This window comes from Micromys minutus (genome assembly GCF_963924665.1).
Source record: "Micromys minutus genome assembly, chromosome: 11".
Lineage (NCBI taxonomy): Eukaryota > Metazoa > Chordata > Mammalia > Rodentia > Muridae > Micromys > Micromys minutus.
This window is the reverse complement of record NC_137980.1, coordinates 32,330,875-32,354,210: the sequence shown is the minus strand read 5'-3', so window position 1 is coordinate 32,354,210 and position 23,336 is coordinate 32,330,875. Positions and strand designations below refer to the sequence as shown.

The 23,336-nt window shown below is 38.8% G+C and overlaps 1 protein-coding gene across 1 annotated transcript in view; it reads right to left on the bottom strand.

Moving 5' to 3' along the window:
- ANTXR2 (ANTXR cell adhesion molecule 2) overlaps positions 1-23,336 on the bottom strand; it is a 120,803-nt gene that overhangs the window by 32,864 nt on the left and 64,603 nt on the right. Inside the window, exons 15-16 of the mRNA XM_080924936.1 lie at positions 19,118-19,282; positions 18,809-18,889 (exon numbers count right to left, since the gene is read on the bottom strand). Of these exons, the coding sequence (XP_080781062.1) occupies positions 18,809-18,889; positions 19,118-19,282 (246 nt within the window). The remainder of the gene's footprint in view (positions 1-18,808; positions 18,890-19,117; positions 19,283-23,336) is intronic.

Here is a 23,336-nt window from a genome sequence, read left to right as displayed (position 1 = left end):
AATGTTACAAAGACTAAACATTAAGACACACTTAATATGTACAAAGCCAAGTGAGAGCGTTTATTGTTATGCCCCACAGAACATTTTCTAGCCCACAGCTCCCGCTCACGCACAGCCACGGGCGGTGTCAGAAACACTTACTGCACAGGCAGAGAGCTGTGTTTCCTTTGCCACAGACAATAAATCCTTAGTGTCTTCTCCTGATACGCATGGCTCCACTTGCTCTCATGAGGCATGGTGTATCTCTCTTGCCATTCCTCCTCACCTAGCAAGGTCATTTCTGAGTAAGGATACAATTTAAGAAGAATGTCCAGGCATGCACAATAACCAGGATTGGCTTTCAAAAACCTTGCCTGCAAATACCCCAAAACTCAGAAAAGGACTCTCTCCCCAAGTATAATGTATCTAGGAGCTTAATTTCACAAATAAGTTAGGAGTCTAAGTTCAGATATCTCTGTCCTATTTGTTACTGATAGAAAGAGGTTCTTGTAGAAAATAAATATTAATAGAAACAGATAAAATAGAAATGAATTTTAACTTCATAGAAAACACCTTGCCATTTGGTTAGTAATGTAGGAACTAAAAATAAGAAATTACCGCTTGTCTGCATTCATTTTTATATTGCAAGACTCAATCTTTTTCTCGATTTATGAGAAAAAGTATCAGCAGAAAGAATACGGTAGGAAATTAAATTTGTCCGCATTAGCCTGTTTAAACCAGGTTACTGGGCACATGAAAACTGGATGCTCATAGACACCTAGTGTATGTAGAAAACATCCTCTCAGATGGGCCTTATACTGGCATGTGGCATCTCTGAGAACACAGAAGAATCTTAGAACATTGGAACTGCTATGGGCTTCAGAGAAGAATCTTCAGTTGACAAAGTCTATTCTAAAACAAAGATCTAAGTTGCCCCTGGCCAATCAGTAGTAAATTAGACAGGCAGCATTTGACTCTACACTTGGGACACAGCACATTCAAAAACCATGCTGTTCTAGATTTCAGGTATCACATTTGGTTTTCTTAGTGTCAAGTTAAGACACAAAAATTCAAAAGTTCACTTTGGATTTGCTGTTCTGGAGCCTGTAAGATGGTGTGTGTGCGCACGCAAACACACACACACACACACACACACACACACACACACACACACACATCCCATACCAACTAACTATATGTTTGTTTGTTTGTTTTTATGTTTAGATAAGACTCCTAAGCTGAGAAAGAAGGAGCCATAATGCATATCAACAAAAGGTTATTAAGCAAAACTCAAAAAGATAAAAGATGTATTGTATGCTAATATCTTCAGCAAAGGAACCGATCATGTAATCAGTCATACACACTATCAAGACTAAAACCACCTCGAAGATATTTTCCATTTCTACTTCAGCAGTTGAGACTGGAAGAGAAGTGGTGGAGGGAGAGGCGGAGAGAAGGGCAGCGAGGGAAGAGGAAGACTGGAGGAAGGAAGATGTTTGGCTCCGAGTACAGGTTTGATAAAGACATTAAGGTTCTGCGGGTGATTTACAGTCGGGGTTCCCTAATTTCCTGAGTTAGCACTACTGCTGGTTCTCACATTTCTCCTCTCCCTCTCCAGGATGTTATAGAGGGATAAAAAGAGACTCAAATCCACTGGACACGCTTTATGTTCAGAAAAATATTACTCCTTAATAAATGTCAGACTATGACTTTGAAACCAAGGAAGATCATCTTGGTAGGAGTGACATAATAAAAATCCATCAATTTAGCCATGAAATGGATTTCAGTGTCATGAAATAGAAGGAAAGAGAGCAGACAGAACTGCCCACAAACAGCAGGAGAAGAGCAGACCACATGGGCTTGTTGCATTATTCCATGACAATTACATCTCTTGAATGAGTAGGAGCTGTCTATTAAGTAGATGTGAGAGGCAGTAATTATTCTAATGAACATATGTGTACACTAAGCAAAGATGGCCAGGATACAGTGTCAAACGTAAGTCATTAACAGTGACAAGAGCTGGATTCAACCAGAGTAGTCATCACCATCGGAGGTCAGTGACCACACTAGCACAAGCCTTAGAAGGTACTTCCTGGAAAAGTGCAGCGTATTTCAAAAATATAAATGGCAACTGTTGTGCACAGACACAGAAAATCATTGTCCTCGATGCCTCAAGACTGCTCCTTGGTAAATTATAAATTATCAAATCCATGTACAGGACAGCTTTGCTCTCTGGGGCAGGCTGATTGTAGCCTTTACCACCCTCTGGCTGTTGGGTCATTTCTAACAAACTACATTTACATTCTCTCCTTAGCCGAGCTCCTTCTTCGGAAGATTGGCCAAGGTGAGACTTAGCTTGCTTTCTGTTAGTAAACCTGTACCATTCTTCATATTTTGCTGAAAGTATGATAACCCCTGAAAAATTACAATAAATTATCATCCCTCACAATTTAATAGAAAAAAAGCATTTACTATAAATCAGTTGAGTTTAAGATGTAAATTACATTTTTTTTCCTTTTCTTCTGTCTTCTGTTCATGGAGACATGTCTCCCTGTGTGTTCATTTGTGCAGCATTTAAATGTCTGGTGCTCACAAAGGCCAGAAAGGGGATTAGATGCCCTGGAACTAAAGTTCCAGAGGGCTGTGGGCTGTGAGCTGCATGTGGGTGCTGAGAGAATCCAGGTCCTGTGCAAGAGCAGCCAGTGCTCTTAACCTGGGCCATCTTAGAGTAATCCAACCAGTCCATGAACTCATGATGATTAGTTCTGGGATTAAAGGAATGAGCCACCATGCCTGACATAAATATTTTTCTCATGTCTATGATTAAGCAGTCTTATCACTGCTATTGATAAACTAATACTATTGTGTCTATGCAAGAAGTACCCAGAACGATAAAACTGAAGCAAGGGAATTTTCTGCTTTCCACAAGTCAATATAAAGGCAATTCCTTTGCAAAATAATAGCATCAATAATAATTAGCATTACCATGCCCTGCCCTGAAACTCTTTCAAAGTGTCTCCTCAAAAAACGCAGGTTCTGGAAAAATACCATTACTTGGAACTCTTGGCCACCCATGGAATATGAGAAACATGGGGCAGACTCACTACAGGTTGCTGTGTACCAGTGAACCTCTAGTAGTTGTTGTGTACCAGTCAACCTCTAATGAGTCCGGAATTCCTATGTTCCACCATGAACTCCCACATACATCTTTAAAAGAGTAGCTGAAAGTATGTTTGCCTCGATTTTCATGAACACACCTGAAAGAACACGTGAGTAACCCTCTCACACTTACAACATTGTAGGATGGTGGCGGGCATGCCTTCATCAGACAAGTCAGAGGATACGTTTGACAGGTGCATTCAGTTACACCATAGGTCAAAATGAGAGCCCATGCTTGCAGAAAAAAGCCCTTGCAAATAAGCTGTAAACTCAATATAAATTTAACTGAAGTCTCAGATGATGAGGAAATATTCTGACAAGCAGATTTCAAGAAAGAATCACACGTAATTAGTTTATATGATGGTGCTAGCCAATATCCAACCCAAAATTTATAATTTTTCTATAAGTGAGAAGGGGAGCTTTGCTATTTGGAAACTGTAACTGGGGTTGAAAGCCAAGCCTTCAGGTGGAGTTCTTCCTTCTTGCTCTGCGGTTCTAGATTGGGAACATATCATCTGCTTTGATAGTTCTATATTAACAGTAAACTATTGATTTATTATATTCTATTCCTCTTAAAGATGCAAGTGAATAAGCCTTATCATTATCTGTGACCCCTTTATGATATCCATAGGTAATCCCAAAGCCTACAATTAATATTCTTACTAAAATATTCACAACCGAATAACGAGTTAAGACACTTAAAGTTTCTGCTTCAATTGTTGGATATCTAGTGGTGTAGCATCTGACATTATCAAAACTGCCACCTACTATGTGTTTCTTGATTTTTAAATTTCATTTCATTATACTTTTCTAATTGCATGCTAGGCCAGTAATGAGATACAAACCACTGGGTTCAAAAATCACTGTTCATTTATGTATAGACAATAAATTTTGAAATATAAATCAAAATTTATCCATTTTTTAAATTTTATAACCCAGGAGAAGTTGAGTCCACCCATCTTGTCATATACCCATCTGCAAGACTTTGGTTACTCACCTGACTTCCCCCTGCCTTGGTGATCTAGCTTTAAAATAGTGATAAGACCCTCTGCAATTTTAAGAATTAAAATAACATATGTAAGGTCCCCAGAAGCGTGTCACACCAAACTCCTAAGATCAGGCTCCTTTATTCTTAGCACTGTCGATGACAATAGTCACAATGTGTGTTTATCACTAACTGTGCCTAGAACATGTTTTTGGACTGCCTAAGTGCTCTCTTCAGGTTTTAAGCTCTAAACTCTGCCTTCACAGCGCCTCTACATAAGTATGATCATCTTTCACTGCATTTAATGTCATAGTCACGTCTGCATTTTAGATGGTTTACTTGCTTAAAACTAAAGTTTTGGCTAGATAAAACTAGCCATGTACTATTCTATTCTTAATGAAGCATTGTATGTATTTAACACATTAAGTGCCTAAGGATGCATAGTTAACTAGTATTTTTCTACCTATAAACAATCTAAAGTACACATTTCATCTAATTGATCAAGAATACGGTAAGCATAATACGAGGATAAAATCACCAGCAAGCCATGCTCCTTAGAGCTTTGTTGAGACCTGGAACTCGAGGTCAAAAACTACGTGGATGTTATCTGTCATCCAGTTAGTTGTATGGGGAAAGACCACTTAATAAAAGAAGTGTATTTATCTGATTTAAATCACAGCGATTGATTTTCATTTAACATTTGTCTAGTATTGTTAGCCCTGCTTGAAAAAATCAATTTTAGTGTGACCCAACAGGAGAGTAGTTCCATGTATCTCTATATATTTAATGACAGGGACATGTCTGTGCTCTTCTGTGAACAACTACTAAATCAAGGAAAAGCCTGTGTTTTTCAGATGCACAGTAGCAAGTCGCAGCCTATCAAGTGACTATGGTAATAATACAATATCACATGCTCAGTTCTCTTCCTGTCCCTCCCCCCCCCCAAGGAAAATCATCAACAAGATGTTACAAAAATAGAACACTAGCATATAATTAGCTATATAGGTCTCTTAAATCATCATCCCCTTTACTTCCTTCCATATGTAGCTATTTTCAATTTATCTTAAAGCATAACAGTGGCAGATAAAGGCCACCATGGAGCTAGAATTGTGGGTTTGCGAGAGTCACTTAGCAGATTTTGGCATATTATGAAGAGCACATGCCATTTTTTTCTGGCTTATATGTTACAAAAAAAGTTTATGTTTTTCTTAATTATGGATAACCTAGAAAATGCTTTATTACTATAAGTAAATATCTGGTACTGTGAAAAATATTTTCTTTGATAGCAAACTAGAATCTTGCCAATAGAAATTCTCTTAAAAGCCTCCTTTCTGTGGGGTGACAAAGAGGGTCCAAGGGATCCCCATATGAGCAAAACAGAAAAGGGTTCCTTCTTCATACAGATGTCTCATTTAGTTTTTTATTTAAAAAATAAAATAGGCAATAAAACAGGCAAGCTCACTAGGGAAGGACTGAAAGAGACCGCAATTGTATAGGAAGAACAGTACCAACTAACCAGACAACACAGAGATCCCAGAGACTAAACCACCCACGAAAGAGTATACATGGGCAGGGGATCCATGGCTCCACATCCATATGTAGCAGAGGATGGCTTTATCTGACATCACTGGGAGGGAAGGCTCTTGGTCCTGTGGAGGCTTGATGCCCCAGCACAGGGGGATGATAGAACAGTGAGGCAGGAGTGTGTGAGCGCATGGAAGAGCACCCTCATAGAGGCAAAGGGGAAGGAAAGATGGGGGATAGGAAGGGGGTTGTGGAGGAGAAACCAGGAAGGGGAATATTATTTGAAATGTAAATGAATAAAATGATTTTTAAAAAATGACAAGTTCACATCCACATCCAAAAGAGAGGTAGGATGTGTGTGTGTGTGTGTGTGTGTGTGTGTGTGATCTATTCAGACTCTACACAAATAAAACCCCGAGGGTCAGCAGGATAAGAAAACCTGTGTTACATTGATACAAATCAGTGAGAGTATAGAAATCACATATCCCTGGCCTCCCAGGAAGTAGTCTATTTAGTTGCATATGGTGCTAGAAGCTGCACTAATTCTGCCTTCTAACCTCCTTCCCAGCTCCCAGTTCTCTGTGCCTCCCTAGAAAACATCTTATGATTCCTGAATGCACTGGCTCTTTGTCTCCTGCACACTCTTTCCTACTGGGGCACAGAAGTAAAAGTATGGTTCAAACCGAAGTCAAAGAGATCAAAGTAAACAACTGCTAAGCTCCTTCTTGGTTCAATTATTCCTTACTCTGCCACCTATGAACTTTCTGTGGAATCCATCGCCACTGGAATACATTAAATTCTATTAATCAGTGCACACAAATCAAATAATACTATATGTGTGTGTCATGACGTAATATTCTTGTATTCTAAATACATGACAAAATCAATAATGTTGATTTAGTTGCCAGGAGAATCTAATTCAACAAAACCAAAGTTTAAAAGCACCTCCACATCTGTATAATAGTCCTTATTCAGCTAGTTGTTCAAAATACAAAATATTGTTCTGGAAAATGAAAGCTTGGAACTGGATGTGGTGGCATATGTTTGTAATCCTAAGAGGCTGAAGCATAAAGATTGCCACAAGTTCAAAGCCAGTCTGGATTATACAATAATGACAACAAAATTAAAACAGATAAAAAACCAAACAAATAAAATTAGTATGGAAGTATGCCATACTTGTTGAACTAGAAATCAGAGACAGAAGTTGAATAATCAATCGAGGCCTGTCTACTTTTCAACAATGTGATGTTGAAAAATATATAAAATATAAGAGTCTTGATATCCCTATCTATAAATGGGTCTGATATGATAAATGGGACTCACAAAAATGAGATAAAATATTAGACAAACCAAAGATATAGTATATACTTAACTGCTGGATTACTTGGTGTTCTAAATCTGTCCCATGAAAAGCAAGCCATAAATTCCCTCAAGAATGATAATACCTGTTTCCACTACACTAGATATCCAACCACCTTTCACACAGCAGTTGGGAAGGCTGAAATTCTGAGCTTCAATGATCTTCTCAAATATTCCCGAGAAGCAAGGAAAGAGGCCTCTAACCACCAAGAAATATGTACGACTATGAATCCACAAGATTCCAGCTTCATAAAGCAAAACTGGTGCTTCTAAAATGACCCATATCAATGGTTGCTTTATACAAGAATCTTCTTTAGCCTTAGACCAGCAGAGCTGCGGTACCACAAGCTTCATGCCATTCTGCCAGTAATCCATAATCAATAGCTACAAATGAAGGCAGAACCAATCAACAGAGGCTGCGCTACAGAGAAAAAGAATTTTCTCTGCATGCCAATGTCTGAGAGGCTTCCAGGAGCAGAGTCCTGATCCCTTTTGTAGTGTATTACTGACCATTCCAAACTTCCATGGCCTCTTCAGAGCCTATAAATCAAATCTACACTGTTGGTATCAGCAGGGTTTTACATCTGCAATAGTTACTGTGTATAAATTGAGCAAGCAGAAGAATGAATAGAATATTTCATTTCTTTATTTTTTTTCTTTGTGTTATGTGAAGTACTGATAAAAATGAAGGAAAACACAGCAGAATAATAGCATATACCTCAAAGTCTAATTTGTGGCTCTAAATCTGTTGATAATAAACAGTGCCCACCTGCCCTGAACAAACCCTACTTATTAAGTCTAAGTCGCCTCTGTCAGCTCAAGATCTATGTGGGACAACTACAATAATTCCATAAATCATATATATATATATATATACATATATATATATATGTGTGTGTGTGTGTGTGTGTGTGTGTGTGTGTGTGTGTGTGTGTATACACATACACACACATACATACATTTGCCACTGGTTATATTTTTATCCAAATACATGGAGACTGTGGAATATAATCCTGAAAACGTATCTCAGAAGTTTATAGCCCTATCTATCTTTAAAAGATTTTCCCTTGAAGATTTACAAGCCATTTTTGGTAGCTAAAATTCCTCGTAACTAATAAAAGTAGTTATAACTTCCCATTGAAAAGTAACACCAAATACTGCCAAAGGTTTAAAGGGTAAGAGTTAATTAAGAGTTAAGGGTAGAAAAGATGGAAAGGAAATTTTAAAAATAAATTAGTTTGCTTCAAGTATGATCAGGACAGCAATAGTTAAAAATCCATCCTTTGTTGTCTGTTATTGAAACAAGCATGTCATGTTCTGATGTCTTGAATTTTGTTCAGAGAAATAATATTTTTTGCATTTCTTTATCAGCTTTCTTCTGTCTTTTTCTGTTCCTTATTCTAACTCTGACTGTTCCTGCAATCTGACATCTCTCCTGATACCAGGAGATGAAGTGTTTAGTATTCAGGTAAACATGAGAGTACTGGTACTCAGACCTATTCCTACTGCTCGATCTAGAGTTTTTATTTGGATTTATTGTTATTTGCCCATAATTTCTGCAGGCACAGCAACTGTCAAAAGGTGAAGGTCTGACTATTAACCCAAATTAATACTTGAAAGATTTAGATGAAAAAATCGAAGGTACATACATGAGTGCACACATGTGTATTCACACGCTCTCTCTCTCTCTCTCTCTCTCTCTCTCTCTCTCTCTCTCTCTCTCTCTCTCACACACACACACACACACACACACACACACACACACTCCTTTGTCTCCTAAAATTCTTATCTTGTGCAACACTATTTGACACCAAGGCATGAATGGCAAATTAGGGGTTTAACATCAGTATTAATAACTCAGATTAAAAATTCTTGGCAATTAATTAAGATTAATGACAAGAGCTATCCTTTTCCCCTCAAGGTAACAAACCCTTCCTCGCACCTCTTCAAACTTTTTGCATCATCAATTTCAGGCTCAGTTTGGGCTGGGAAAACAGAGGACCAGAAACTGTGGTCCTGTTCTCTGCTGCTTTTTTGTGGCAGAGTCGGAGAAATAGGCAAGAGCAAATTTACAACCAGCAGCTCAGACAGCTGTCTTACTTAGCAGTTAATAGAAAAGGCACTAATCTAGTTAGGACCTAGGACTAGGTCATAAATTTGGAGGACAGTTTAAGCCATTTGTCTGGACAGTAGGATCTGAATTAGACTGTCAACTTTCTCACCATGAAGAGCCAGTATTTCTGTAAACTAGAACAATGAGACACAGAGCTAACATAAACTACTTGCTGGCCCGCTGGGTGAGTGATTGAGGGATACCGAGTCTGGCAAGAGTCTCCACAGTTAGGCAGGGACTAGTCCATATCTAGAAAATTTTCAATCACTAAAACTTTTCTTAGATCCAATGGGAAAAAGAGAGGAAGAACTGCTACTTTAAGCAAAAAAAGAGAAAAAAAGTCATACTGTCATAAAAGGAATTAATAAAAATAACTATCCTTCATCTATTGAGAATTCAACCTAAAGGGAAATTATCATGTCACACTTGTATAATTCAGGAAAAATGCTTAATAGAGTTAATGAAATTGATCCTCACACAAAAATCAACAAATCTTAGCTCCATAAAATAACATTTTATGTACTGCTATTCTCAAACACACCTTAGTGGGAAATTATTCAAACTTGTCAAATATTAGAATTGCTTTGTCTTCACATTTCCAGAAGCTCATTTTCAAGAGAGTGGGGGACAGGAAAATATGAAGTAATGATCATAGAAACATTGAAATCCACAAAGTCAAATGATGTATTTTCACACATCACTGGGGTCTAGCATATACATTCCTCAGTCCTTTGCTTTTATAAAGTACAACAAAACCGGAAGTAACATCTAACAGTGTTTGGACTCTGTACCCAGACTTAAACATCAAAAGCTTGGACTCCTTACTAATGTTGTAGGAACTATGTAGGTGTGTTTGTGTCTACTGGGTCTCTCTTTAGATGTGCCTTAAAGGATAGAGAAAATGACTGAGAGAATTATATAGCTAAAATCTGAAAGTTTCTGTGAGTCATAGGGTTAAGTCAGTTAAACACAGATCATGAAGTGAGAACCAGGCATCCAAGTGGAAAAATCCCATAAGCTCTCAGACCTGCAGGTTGAAGTTGGGAGGGTGGGCAGAACAGTCTGTGAATGGTACTCCTCAAGATGATTTAGTAATCAGGGAGGTTTTCAGTGCTCTCCAGAGAAAGGCTAGAACTTAGGAACACACCAGGGTTATAAGAGCTGTGAAGGGGTGAAGTGAAAATGGATTTTGTTAGAGACAAAGCACCTTTACTCTAAAATTCTTATCAGTATGCTGTATACATGAACCTGCTATATGAATCTTCTACTGCAACGCTCTGCAGACTTACTAACTCTGTTAGGCAATTAAATATGAAGAGAATTTATTTGTGTGTCTGATTCTCCCTTAGGTAGACTTTAAACTTATGGTATAAAATACAGTGAATTTATAATAAACTGCTAAGAAATCATTCACATCATGAAGTGCCTTAGTAGAACATTTATTTTAAGAAGGAAACAGCCTAATTTTAAAAGCCTGTTTTAAATCTGTAATTTTTACTTAAAACAAAATATGCGTAGTAATCAACCAAATTATGAAGTATAAATTTCATGTAGGTGTATGTGTATGTCTATGAAATATACATTTGTAAGATACATATTTAGCACTCGGCACATTAACCAGCTTGCTAAGAAGTATCATATGAATATAAGGTGTAGAAAATGTATTATTTCTGCCAAATACTGTGACTGATCTGTGAACAGAAATATATGATGTAAATCAAAGAATAAAATTAACTTGAATTGAGTTTGAATAAACTATTCAATTTTATTGTTTTTGAAAAGCATAAGAAGGAATAAAGATAATTTCATATAATCAATTAAAAGAAATTAGTTATCACAGAACTAGAAAATATGAAACTGTAAACAAATCAAAGAGCATTTGTGTGTGTGTGTGTGTGTGTGTGTGTGTGTGTCTGTACGTGCACGTGGTTTGAAAAGTAAATTATACTTATTTTATATATGAAAATCATCAGTTTCAAAGTAATTATTAGACATTAGAATTTTATTTGGAGTAAAAGTAGTGAAAATATAAATGTGAAACAATTTTTAAATATGACCTGAATTAGTAGCAGATTATATGTATACATTATGTTTATGAATAAAAGTGGAGCAGAGGACATTGTCAAAGAACTCCAGGCAAATAAGCAGTGGGAGGGATACTCCTCCCTTGGAAAAGCACACAACAGCAAATGCTACATACTGAGAATATTCTTACAAGTACCACTGTGTAGACTGAGCAGATTTATATTTTGTAATGTATATGTATAAGCGTGTGTGAGAGTGTGCCTATGTGTGTGAGTGTGCCTGTGTGTGTGTAAAACAATCAATAAAAAAGAGCCCATGAGTTAGAAAGAGAGCAAAAAGGAATAAGCAGAAGGATTTGGAGGGAGACAATGGAACTGGACACTCTAATCATTATAATCTCAAAAATAAAGAAAATAGTTCTTAAAGTATTTAGCAAAGTAAGCAAGATCCTGAAAGCGTGCGTTCATGGAATGCGTTTACATGAGTACACATGTTTTTGACAATCAAAATACAAGCAAGCATGTTGGTACAAGGCTTGTAACCCAGCATTTAGGAGACCGAAGCAGGAGAATTGCTGCATGTTCAGGACCTCCATGGTGAGTGCAGACATCCCATATCTACAGAGCAACATTCTGCCCTCGGGAAAGGAAGGGATGGAGCAAGGACGATTCCTGCTCAAGAAAACTTCCCTGAGTTGAGAAAATTTTCACATTAAACTTATAATTGGGCATCTGGCATAAAACCTTCTTTTAAAAATAATAATCATTTCAAAAATATTTTCTTTTTAGATTGCATTCTGCTCTCCAAACTGAAACTCGAATATTGAACATAATAAAAGTACAATTTAGGGTAAAAAATTTTTTGAAGTGACTGAGTATAGGTGTATTATCTTTTCTAATAAATATGATATTAAGATTAAACAATAGGGGTGGCTCCGCAGTTAAAAGCACGTTCTGCTCTTGCAGAGAAGGCTGATCTAGTTCCCAGGGTGACTTATACTTGCCGGCAACTCCAGTTAGAGGGGCTCTACTGTCACGTGTGCATGCATGTGATGCACATATATATGCACGCATGCACACACACACACATACAAGTGAAATAACAAATTCTGTTGTTAAAAGATTGTATTTAGTATTTTTAAAGGCAGAGGGAAATGTTAAAATGTGAATGTGTGAGGCTATTTCCATCCCCAGAGGGATGATGTTCATGTTCTCAAGATATCATGTAAGCACACACGGTACTTACAAACACAATATGCTCACTCTGGAAAACTGAGATCAACTCTTGGCCTTTTTAAAAAAAATATATGTTTTTGCTTTGTTCTTGACAATATAATATGATTACATTTCTCCTTCCTCTTTCAAAACCTTCCATATAAACCCCTACCTTTCTTTCATATTAATGGCCTTTTTAAAATTAACTGCTGTAGCATGTTTACAGGTAAATATATACATGTATATGTGTACATATATGTATATGCATATTCCTGCATATATTCCTGGATATACTCCTGTGGTGTATTCCTAAATATAACCTGCTCAGTCCATAGATTGTAAATATGTTTACAGGGCTGGCTATTTGGAACTGAACAGCTAATTGGTGTGTTCTTCCCTGAGGAAGTCTACCATTTGCATTTTTTTAAATCTTGCATTCTTTCACTGTGCCAACGCTTATAGAGGAAAGAAAAATTACATTTCTAAAAATCAATATATTAATTTAAAAAGAGGTGTTTGTACTAATAAATAATCTTCTTTGTTAATTATTAAAGTGCTCATTAAATCTCCAAATACTATATTTAGGTTCTTTGAAAAAAAATTCATGTAGCTTAGTAATTTATGCAATTCAGTCTTAGATATCCTGCATCTAACTTCAGGAAACCAGAATGAATTAACACATACCTGCTTACCCCATAAGTAAGAGGTGAATTTAAGCTGAGAAATGGTACCCAAAGAACATTTTTTGTGAATGTTAATTTCCAGTGCAAGAGACATTCGTTGATGACTCTTAAGAAGTGAATGTATTCCATAGTACAGCAACCCTTTCTATAACGACAATGTATACACATCCATCTATAACGCCCATCTATACATCTATAAAGACACACGCCGCTGTAGCATTCAATGGTGTTGTCATAATAGTGGCATGCTCATGACCTGGACTACTCTGGTAGAAATTATATCGTTCAAACATGTATCAGCCAAAGATGGTTGTATTTACGAAGAGGGTGAAATGGGGTCTGGAGAGAGGACTCAGTAGTTATGAGCACTGGCTACTCTGCCAGAGGACCGGGGTGTTATTCCCAGCACCTACATCACACCTTACAGTTGTCTTTAACTCAACTTCCGGGTGATCTGATGTCTTGTTCTTACTTTTACCAGCACTACATAAATGTAGCACATAGGGACTCGTGCAGGCAAAACCCCTACACACACACACACGCGCACACACACACACACACACACAAACACATGACACAAGTATTTTAAAGAAAAATAGGAAGAGGGAGGCATGGCACTTTTAAAGATATCCCGAGTTAAAGATTGGACTGAGAAGCTGTACCATAAAATCTCAGCTCCACACTCACCCAAGCAAGACCTGCACTATGGCAGTACCAGCAGAAATGCCAGTGTAGATGGGAGAGTCTCGAAAGGCCCCACACCTAGATGAAGAGCTATCAGTGACCAATGGCTGCTGAGAAAGAGTCAGCCTTCTCCAAGGAGGAGCCTCTGAGAGGTCATCTAACCCTAGAAGTCTAGAGTAATCGCATGCACACAGTCAACACTCAACGAAAAGTTTTTATCAGATCATAATTGGCTTAAAGGGCAATCATTAACTGTTGATGTCATACATGATAATCAGTTTAGGTTTTTTTTTTTTTAACAGTCGGTACTTATCATTATATTTTCATTTTAAGTACTGAAAGTAGCACATAAAAGTATGAGTGTTTTGCGATCAATTGGACCAACTCGGGCTAAAATGAGAAGTAGTTCTGGAGCCCATAAAATGTATTGTAGAGCTCTCCCATATGCTACAAAATACATACACTGATTTTTAAAAACAAAACATTTGAATGCAGTCGTTTAAAAGATGATAACAGCAAATAATATTATTGGGTAGCTCGGGGTAAAATATAAACTCTTTTAAGTTTAAGATTTTGGCAAATTTGTTTCAAAGTTCAAAGTCATTCACTGTTTACTAAAAATATCATAAATATAGAATCATTTGAGTGAATAATCAATCTTCTATAGAAAACCCACAGGAAGTTTGTGCCACAAAGAAAGAAGATAACAAAACCGGGTGGTGGGAAGCCCGGATGTGGAAAGCACCGTCCAGTTTGCGGATGGAGGGGCTGAACCATGTTGAGCACCATGTGATTCTTAAACACAGGGCAGCTCACAGTGACACTCAGGGATGCTGGGGTCATTGAAGAAGGTGCCGTTCAAAAAGGGTCAGGCCCGCTTGTTTGGGCATGAAAACTCAGAAGCAGGAATAATAGGGGTACGGACATAAACCTGCAACTGGAGCTATAAACCGGAAGTGAGTTTGAGCCATTGGCCTCTAGGTACAAAATCTTTTGATGCCTTCGAAATAAACCTGAGCTCCCGGGGATCTTGATGCATCGTGTCTTGTTTTTGCTATAAACTTTTAAAAAGTGGAAGAATGGTGTTCTATTTGTGTGGCCATGAGTCATTTCGGGAAATAAGGAGCATGGCTGTATTAATTTATGTGTATAATCTATACGCCTTGCATAGGAGGTCTGGCTTTACCTAAGCCTCGCTATATACATATGCTATCATGGCACAGCTTCAGCTTCTAACCCCAGGCCCTACTCCTTGGCTAATCCTTTGCTACAGACACACATTGATATATGACTGCCCTCATCTCAAGACAATCATGCAGCCGTCTCACGGCATGATAGAGTAAGTCCACGACTGTAGTCTTTACTTGACAGCCTAGTATTCTCGCCCGTCCCACTGCCACAGCATAAATATACACCTGTGCACCAATAGGAGGGGCTTTTTGGTTTTTTGCAACTTTTTTTGGTAAAAAGTAAACTAACTGATGTATTTTCTCTCGGCTAAATGCAGGTGATAGAAAGGGTGTTCTCCTTCCACGAGAAGAAACGACTCTTATTTTGAGATACTACAGGGCTGACAAACAAACTGAAATGCATTCACTTTCCTAGATATTTTTGTTCTCCTGGGGGTGGGGTGGGAGGAAAGCACCACCAACAAAGCAGAATCCCGTATTCTTTTGGAAAAAAAAAAAAGAACTTTAATTTCACGTCTGCAGAGATAAACTATGGAACATTGGGTGTAAGCAGAAGGTCTTGTATTTTGGGCATATTCTGGAACTTTTGCGTTGCATGTGTAAGTTGCAGTCTGCTCACGCGTGAATGGGGAGCCATTTGAAGGTTAACATAACCTCAAACACAGTCAAGAAGGTCTTCAGAGATTTAATTGGTTTGTGGAACAACTCCAGACCAGTGCTGTGCTTTCTTCTTTCTTTGCCTTTCTGCTGCTCTAACTCTCTTTTCATAGGGGAAAAAAAAGATGCATGGTAATGCATCATTTATAAATTACCTTGTTATAGAGGGACACACACACACACACACACACACACACACACACACACACTGCTTTGAAAACCAAACAAACTCCTGCTGAGGACTCCAGCGTGTTTGATGGAGACCCTTCAAAAGAGTCCAGGGCGTAATGGAGGTTGTTTGTGCAGAGACTTCGATCTGTACCTGCTGTCCCCTGTCACTCCCTGGAAACTTGGCGGCAGATGTTGCAGCGGTAAGTTGTCTCTGAAGTGGCTCTCTGTCCTGTCTCCCCACCGCCGCGGAGTCAAACTGCATTAGATCTCCTATTTGTGCCTCGGGCAAGTTTGGGAGCGCAGCTGTGTCCACGCCGCTCCTACCTTTGGAGTTTGGGGCCTCCAGGCAGCGCGCGCGAGACCAAAACGGTCCTGCGGCTCTCAACTTCCTCCGCTGACAATGGGCCTGCCCGGCCGCCAGCAGATGTCGGGACAACCTGCTAGCTCGCACCTGGCCGCCAAACCCACGACTCCCAGGACCGGGCGCCCTCATCAAAGCCCGCGCCCGCCCGCCCGCAGCCCCACGCGGGGAACCCGCCCGCCCCGGCGGCCGCTTTGATAGCGCGCGCGCCAGCTCCAGCCTCCGCATCAAGGACCCGGGGGCCGCGCAGAGCTCAGCCCGGGAGCCCCACGGCCACCGCGTCCCAGCACAGCTTCCGCTCCAAAGGCACCGTGAAGGGCTCGCCGCCCCACCTGCGGGACTAGCTGCAGTGCAGCGCTCTCTGGTTTGTTTATCAGACAGCTCTCCGGAGGCAGAATCTGCAATAAAATGTTCCTACCGAAATGACAAGGCTGTTTTCCAAAGCACAAAACAAGCTGCTGTTGGTAGGCTGGGGTTGTGTTCCTTGGAGCCATTAGGTAGGCCCTGAGAAAAAAATGTGCCCTATTATCTGGCAGGCAGCTTAAAGTCAGCCTCCCAGTCCACCCTTGAAGGATGTCACTCTTTAGTATCCAGATGAAAAGGTATTATTTATGCCCTGACTATGTAAATGAGCACGGCCATCTAAATCCTGGAGTTTCCAAGCCTTCCTGATGCTGAAACTGAGCAAAATTTTACAATTTCACACACACACACACACACACACACGCACGCACGCACGCACGCACGCACGCACGCACACGCACGCACACGAACCTGTACCCAACACAAATACCTCATAAGAAGCACAAACCAGTGTAAATGATGTGTTTGTGTATGTGTGCATTCAAAGAAGGTTAAAGACCATAAGAGACACAGAAAAATAATATCAGTAATGATGACAACTTACAAGTTGATAAATTTTAAGTTTTTTTAAATGACCTTAATATCCGATAACATCTGTCCCAATGGGTTAATTGATGTGATAGCCAAACTGTTTCAAAGGGAATTTAACACACTTATCTATGCTGAGAGCAGACTGTTTATAGACGTTCTAACATTTAATAGAATAGATTACTAGAAAGCAGACCTTTAGAGCAAATTGATAATCAGATGAAGATGAAGATCCCATACACATAAGTACTGTTCATATTTATATGAAGTGTGTATATGTAAAATTCGTCAGGGTTTAGTGTTTAACTCAGGTGCTGGTGGATTTTAGGGGGAGTCAACTTTGCAAATAGCCAAACCTTTGCACAACAGTTAAAAGAGCATATAAAGTTTTAGGAAGGGAACCAAATGCCACCCTGTCCCCGACTCTTACTATTCGGTACCCAGCACTGAATAAGATGGAATGTATTAAGCACCCAGTGAGCATCTAGCCTGGTGTGCAGCGCACAGAGACAGGAATATAAGTCATTGTGAAGGAACCGAGTGAGACTCAGCTTGCTGGAGAGGAAGAAGGGTTCCCGCAGCTCCAGAGACAGAACTCTAGTCCACATCTGAATTTAAACGGACGCAAGAATTTCCATATAAAGGAAATTTCTATTGATAATCTTGCCAATGACCTCATAATAGAAGAGGTTGCTACCCAGAGCACATATGACTCTCCCAAGAGTCATAGCAAATTGTACTGGCATCATGTTAGAAAGTTCCGCTCTATACTTTCAAGTTGTGTTCCCTAACTGGCTGACCTCAGAAATTTTAAAAAGTTGACAGAAGTAATAAATAAATAGATAGATAGATAGATAGATAGATAGATAGATAGATAGATAGATAAATTTAAAATTCTTTTAAACTTTTAAATACCAAGTTTAAACTAGCTAGCGCTAAAGGAGTCTTCTCTTGGCTTTACGGCATAAATACTAATGTGACTGATTACTCTGTAGTTTTGAAGAGCAGCGTGTGCAACCTAGATGTTAAAGCCAAACTCCTCTGAGAAGTGCATGGCATTCTCCTCAGCTGGAAAGGAAGGCCTGCACTCACTCCATGACAGCAGCCTGCCAGCATCATGACAGCACCGGGTCCCTCAGCCAGACCCACCACTGATGCCCATGAGGTGGCATCAAACAATTCTTCTAAAATTGCAGCTCCAGAAGATGATGCAAATTATTAGGAACAATACTAAGAACAGAATAATTCTAACCAGATTTCTGAAATGAGAGCTTGAAGTGTACTCCCTTGGGAAGGAAAAGACATGCGCAGGGTACACCTGGAGGGGTACAGGTCTAAATACCACTATTACAGATTTCTATAGGGCTTCAAGCCTTAAGGGCACCTTGACATATTTCAGAAACCAAACTGTGGCTGCTACAACTGTTAAAGGCAGGTAACATGTTTATACCTAAAGAAAAACAGTTCTGAGGTGGTTTCCCCAGATCTCGTTGCTACAAATGCTAAAAGAAAGACTTCAGATGCTAATTCCCAGTCTGTTTCTTCCAAAGGAAAGTAACTCAGAACACATGTCTTCAAAGTCAAATAGTGGAGCAGTGAGTGTGCTTTTGACTTTAATTAATCATCTGGAAAGACGGTGCTATAAAATTGGCTTGAAAAAATGCATTCTAAAAACACGGAATATGACAAGCACTCAGTATAACAAGAACATGTGTCGGTCAGCAACAACTCTAACCCGCATGCTAACAGGAAGTTCTAAATTACTTTCATCATATGCCCCACCCTCAACCACCTTTCTCAAGAAGTCTCATACCTCATCGCCTTCCTGCGGTCTCATCAAGGACACACGGTCATACTGCTTCAAGATCAAAGCCCAAAGTGCATCCAGACGGCCCTAAAGAGATGTTGGACTTGTAAACTTCGGTAGCTTCATTTCAATAATCAATTAAGCAAGAAAATAGATATAAAAACTGAAAGTGCTAAGAAAAGATGCATTTGCCAGAGCATAAGAAAGGATGACTGCTATTTGATGGGCTAAGGCTTCCTCGGTGGACAGGAGAGACTGTACAAGCTAAGTCTGCATTAGGTTTCTTCTGGAGCACACAAAAATGCAGGTGCATACCTTAATCGGTGTGTACCACTTTGTCTGAGGTGCCTGGTATGTGGGTTTGGGTCGAGGTGGTCTTGATGGGGCGGGTATTTCTTCTTCAGGGATCATTACCACAGCGTTTTTTGCTTTCTCTAGCCTTGCACCTTCCTCTGTAGATCCTTTATCTCCCCAGCGGACCTTTAAAATGAAGGAGGCATTGCTGTCAAACAAAGTGTCTCAGAGGAGCAAGCTCTCATGGGGCCCACAGTCCTTTCATTCACTAGTCTACTGTAAGAAGATAAATTGGTATAGTAATTCCAGTTTTTTTTCTTCTGAGTTTTAATAGGTTCCTTATCACTCATTATTATTATTTTCCTGTGTGTATGAGTATATATTGCATGTTCATGTGTATACATATGTGTGTGTCTGCCAGAGGTCAACCTCAGGTGTCAATTCCTCAGGAGTGCTTTATCCTGTATTTTGAGACAAGGTCTCTCACAGGGTGCTGGAGCAAGCCCATTAGACTGGGATGGCTGGAAAGAACAGTCCAGGGATCTTCCTGTCAGCTTCTTCACTATCCTTGATTACAATAATATGACTCTAGTACAAAGTAACTCTTCAAAAACATGACATTGGTTAAATCTGGTGCAATGGCCTTTCCTCTGTGGTTATGTAGAAAATGTAAGACTATGTGGTTCAATTCTAACACAAGAGATGTACGGTGGTAATGAGAGCATTTATACAGTGCATTCATGCTCATTCAATCTATTAAAAAATGCAAGGAAATAGATACTATATGTTCCCCTTCCAGATGATGGAACTGTGGCATGAGTTGAGCCATGTGCTCAAAGCCACCATGGTGTGTACTGGCAAGGGTAAGAATTTAGATGTAAGCAAAAAAAAAAAAAATAGGCAAATAAGTTTTACATGATTTTTGAGTTGTATGAATTTATATTACATAAAATAATTAATCTTTTTTAAAATTATAATTTCATAATATTTAACTGATTTATGAAGTATAAATTTTCAGCTACAACATTTTACTTGCCAGACAGCTTTCTGTCTTTAGTTCTTTTGCTCATCTGAATACCGTCATTTAATAAGCAAATTCATAATTGAAAGACATGAATTGGAAAAGATTTTGTTTGGTTGCGGGGGAAGGGAAACACAGACAATTATGGAATTCCACAAATTTTAGGTAATTTCATTCTCTGGGAAGTCTTGCTATTAACCAAAACCATGAGGATTTGGGTTATTGTTTCTCTTGACTTTTCGAGTAAGCAGAAAGGAAGAGGTAAATAGGAGACCAACAGTGACTGACTGGGAAGTGGTTTCTGAGGGAGTTCATCCAAGAAGGAGCAGTGGGAGAATCCCAGAACATCACCAAAGAAGACAGAAATAACAAGTGAGGTGTATGAAGAGAAATACAGACAAATCCAAGACATGCTTCCGTGCAATATTAGGCCATGTCAGGGAGAGAAGAAGTCCAAAGCTACTAACCTGAATTGCTGAGTAAGAAGATGGAAGGCTACTTTTCCTAAGAGGAACTATGGACAGCTTTTTAATAATGCCATTTAGATATTTTTACCACTACCACCCCTTGTTTACTACAATTTTATACTAGTTTTCCATTTCAAGTGGATCCTGCTGAGTTACTATATGTGTGTATATATATTTGTAATATATATATGTATGTATATATATATACATATTACATATATGTAAAGTGATTGGTATCTTCCAATGTGACCAATGACTAGAATGTTCATTATGAGGTTGTTAAATTTGTTTGCAGCATATTAAACATTTAGAGCTAGATAGTGGAGCTTTCTTAAAAAGAAATCTTTTTTTTTTTTTTCAAATCAGTCTTTGACTAGATAAGCTAACACTGGGAGTAACATCTTTGGACATAACTAATTGAATTTAAAACTCTAAAACCAGAATGCACTTCATGCAGCTGTAACTTTACAAGTTTATAGAATAGAACAGGAGAAAACAAGAGACAGATTGTTTAGTAAACACAACTTAGAGAAACAATCCGGAGTAGAGCAGTAAGTAGATAAAATTTAGAGCCATTTAGACAAAGTGGACTTAAAACCAAGAGCTCCTTAGCCGAGGTTTCACAGTTGAAGCAATAGACATTGTGTTAATTAGACTAAAATATCACTGGAACCATAAAAAAAAAGTGAAAGCTGGTTAAACTGGATTTTTCATCTAATGTGGCATGCCCAGGCTCTGATGATGATTTTCTTGACCCTCAGTAATAGAGACCTAAAGAAATTTAATAAGTTTGCTGTCTTTGATTCATGAAAGAGCTTCTGAATTATCAAATGTCACCAAACAGAAAACACACTTAATCTCAAGGTCTAGAACTAGCAGACACCTTGTAGAAGTTTCTTCCAACTTTACAAAGGAATTAAATGTGTGCGTGCGTGTGTGTGTGTGTGTGTACACAGTAAATCTTAATATTTTAAGTTGAACACACTGAGGTGGCCTTAAAGGAAGGAAGAAAAAAGAACAAGAATATATTGCTACAGAGCCACTACCCCAGCCTCATTTTATTCTGGGGAAATGCACAAGCACACGCTTCCCAGCCGACTTCTCTCCATTGCACTTGGCTTTCATCATCAGTAATGAGTTTCATAGCCTCCAGAGTACATTTGCATAAATAAGAGTCTATATAATGAAGGAGCAGTTTCAGAACTTTAAAAAGTCAGTTTCAGGAGTAACTGGCAGAAACACCCACCTGAAGTTATGAGTAGTGAGCAGATCTGTTGTGCTAACAGATATCAAGAGACTCAGATCTAGCTTTCTGCAAACTCCACCCCAAAGGAGTTTAGTAAGCATTTAGTTTCAAAGAGTGAGATCTGTATAAGCAACAACGAAAGTATCACATTTGACAGACGAGGACCTCAGCTCGGAGCACCTCAGCTTGGAGCACCTCAGCTCAGAGCACCTCAGCTAGGAGCACCTCAGCTCTGAAGGTTTGTTTTGCACTTTGGGTGAACTCAGACTTTGCATAATTAATTTGCTTTCTCCAGCTTAAGCACTGGGCAGGCTTGAATCGGTGTGCTGATAAAAGAGTTATGGATTTGATTTTCCCACTTCAATTTTAAATTCATATTAGATTAAGTTTTAATAATACTTAATTCTCAGTTCAGTTTATTGTGCATATTTACATACTGAATTTGTCACTGTAAATATCTGTGGGGTATTGTTTGTCACTTTTAAATTCATTATTATCCACTTTACCATTAAATCAATAGAATATTATAGTAACATGGCCAAAATGTACAAGATTAATGGATATAGACTCAGTGAAAGTTGGCTTGTTTTTGTTGTTTTTTTGTTTTTTTGGGGTTTTTTTTGTTTTGTTTTTTTAAGTTATCCAAAACTGAAAAAGAAGGACAGGTGATGCAACTTCACGGGCTGGAATTAAGGACTCTTGAGCAGTGAATTACAGGCTACTGGAAAGCACGTATGTGCTTTCTTAGGCATAAAGAGATCGCTGCAATTTGGATATGGAAAGTCCCCTAAGGACACAAGTATTAACACATAGGTCATTGGTAAGGCTCTTTGGGAAGGCCTGTAAGAGGTGAACCTGGGAGGAAGACTATGGCCTTTGCAGGTTGTGCCCGTAGGTGGTGAGAGCTGAACATTCTTTCTCTTGTTTTGCTTCTTACCTGCCCATGGTAAGCCTGGACACAGGGCCAGAACCAGGAAGCCTTATGAAACATAGGTTAGAACTTCACGCCAAAATAAAACCCCCCTCTTTGTAAGTCGGTTTATCTAAAGTGTTTGTAACACAAACCTACTAATACATAAAATCACAATCCTTTTGCTCAGGATCCATTTCCTGGATGTTACTCTTTAGAAATAATCTCCATCTTTGCAGTACTGAACTGACAAAAAAAAAATGGTTCAACATAATAAATGACATAAGGTATTAACTGAGGGGTAGTTGGTAATTGGTAAGTAAAAAGAGAAGCTGTTGAAATTTTTAAATGTGCACCTTCTGTATTTGTGGTAGTCATATATATGGTGTTGAATATTTCAAAAATGAATTCCTTCAAATAGTAACCAACGGTTAGGTCTTTTCAAAGGACAGCATTGTTGCCTCTGTAAAGACTGACATTCCTAAAGTTGATGTTCTATGGGGTATTTCTTTCCAAAGCAGTGAGGAAGCCCATAACTATTTTTATCCTTAGCATTCATAAATCTTATCAATGCAGTCCTTTGATTGATGAAGGCT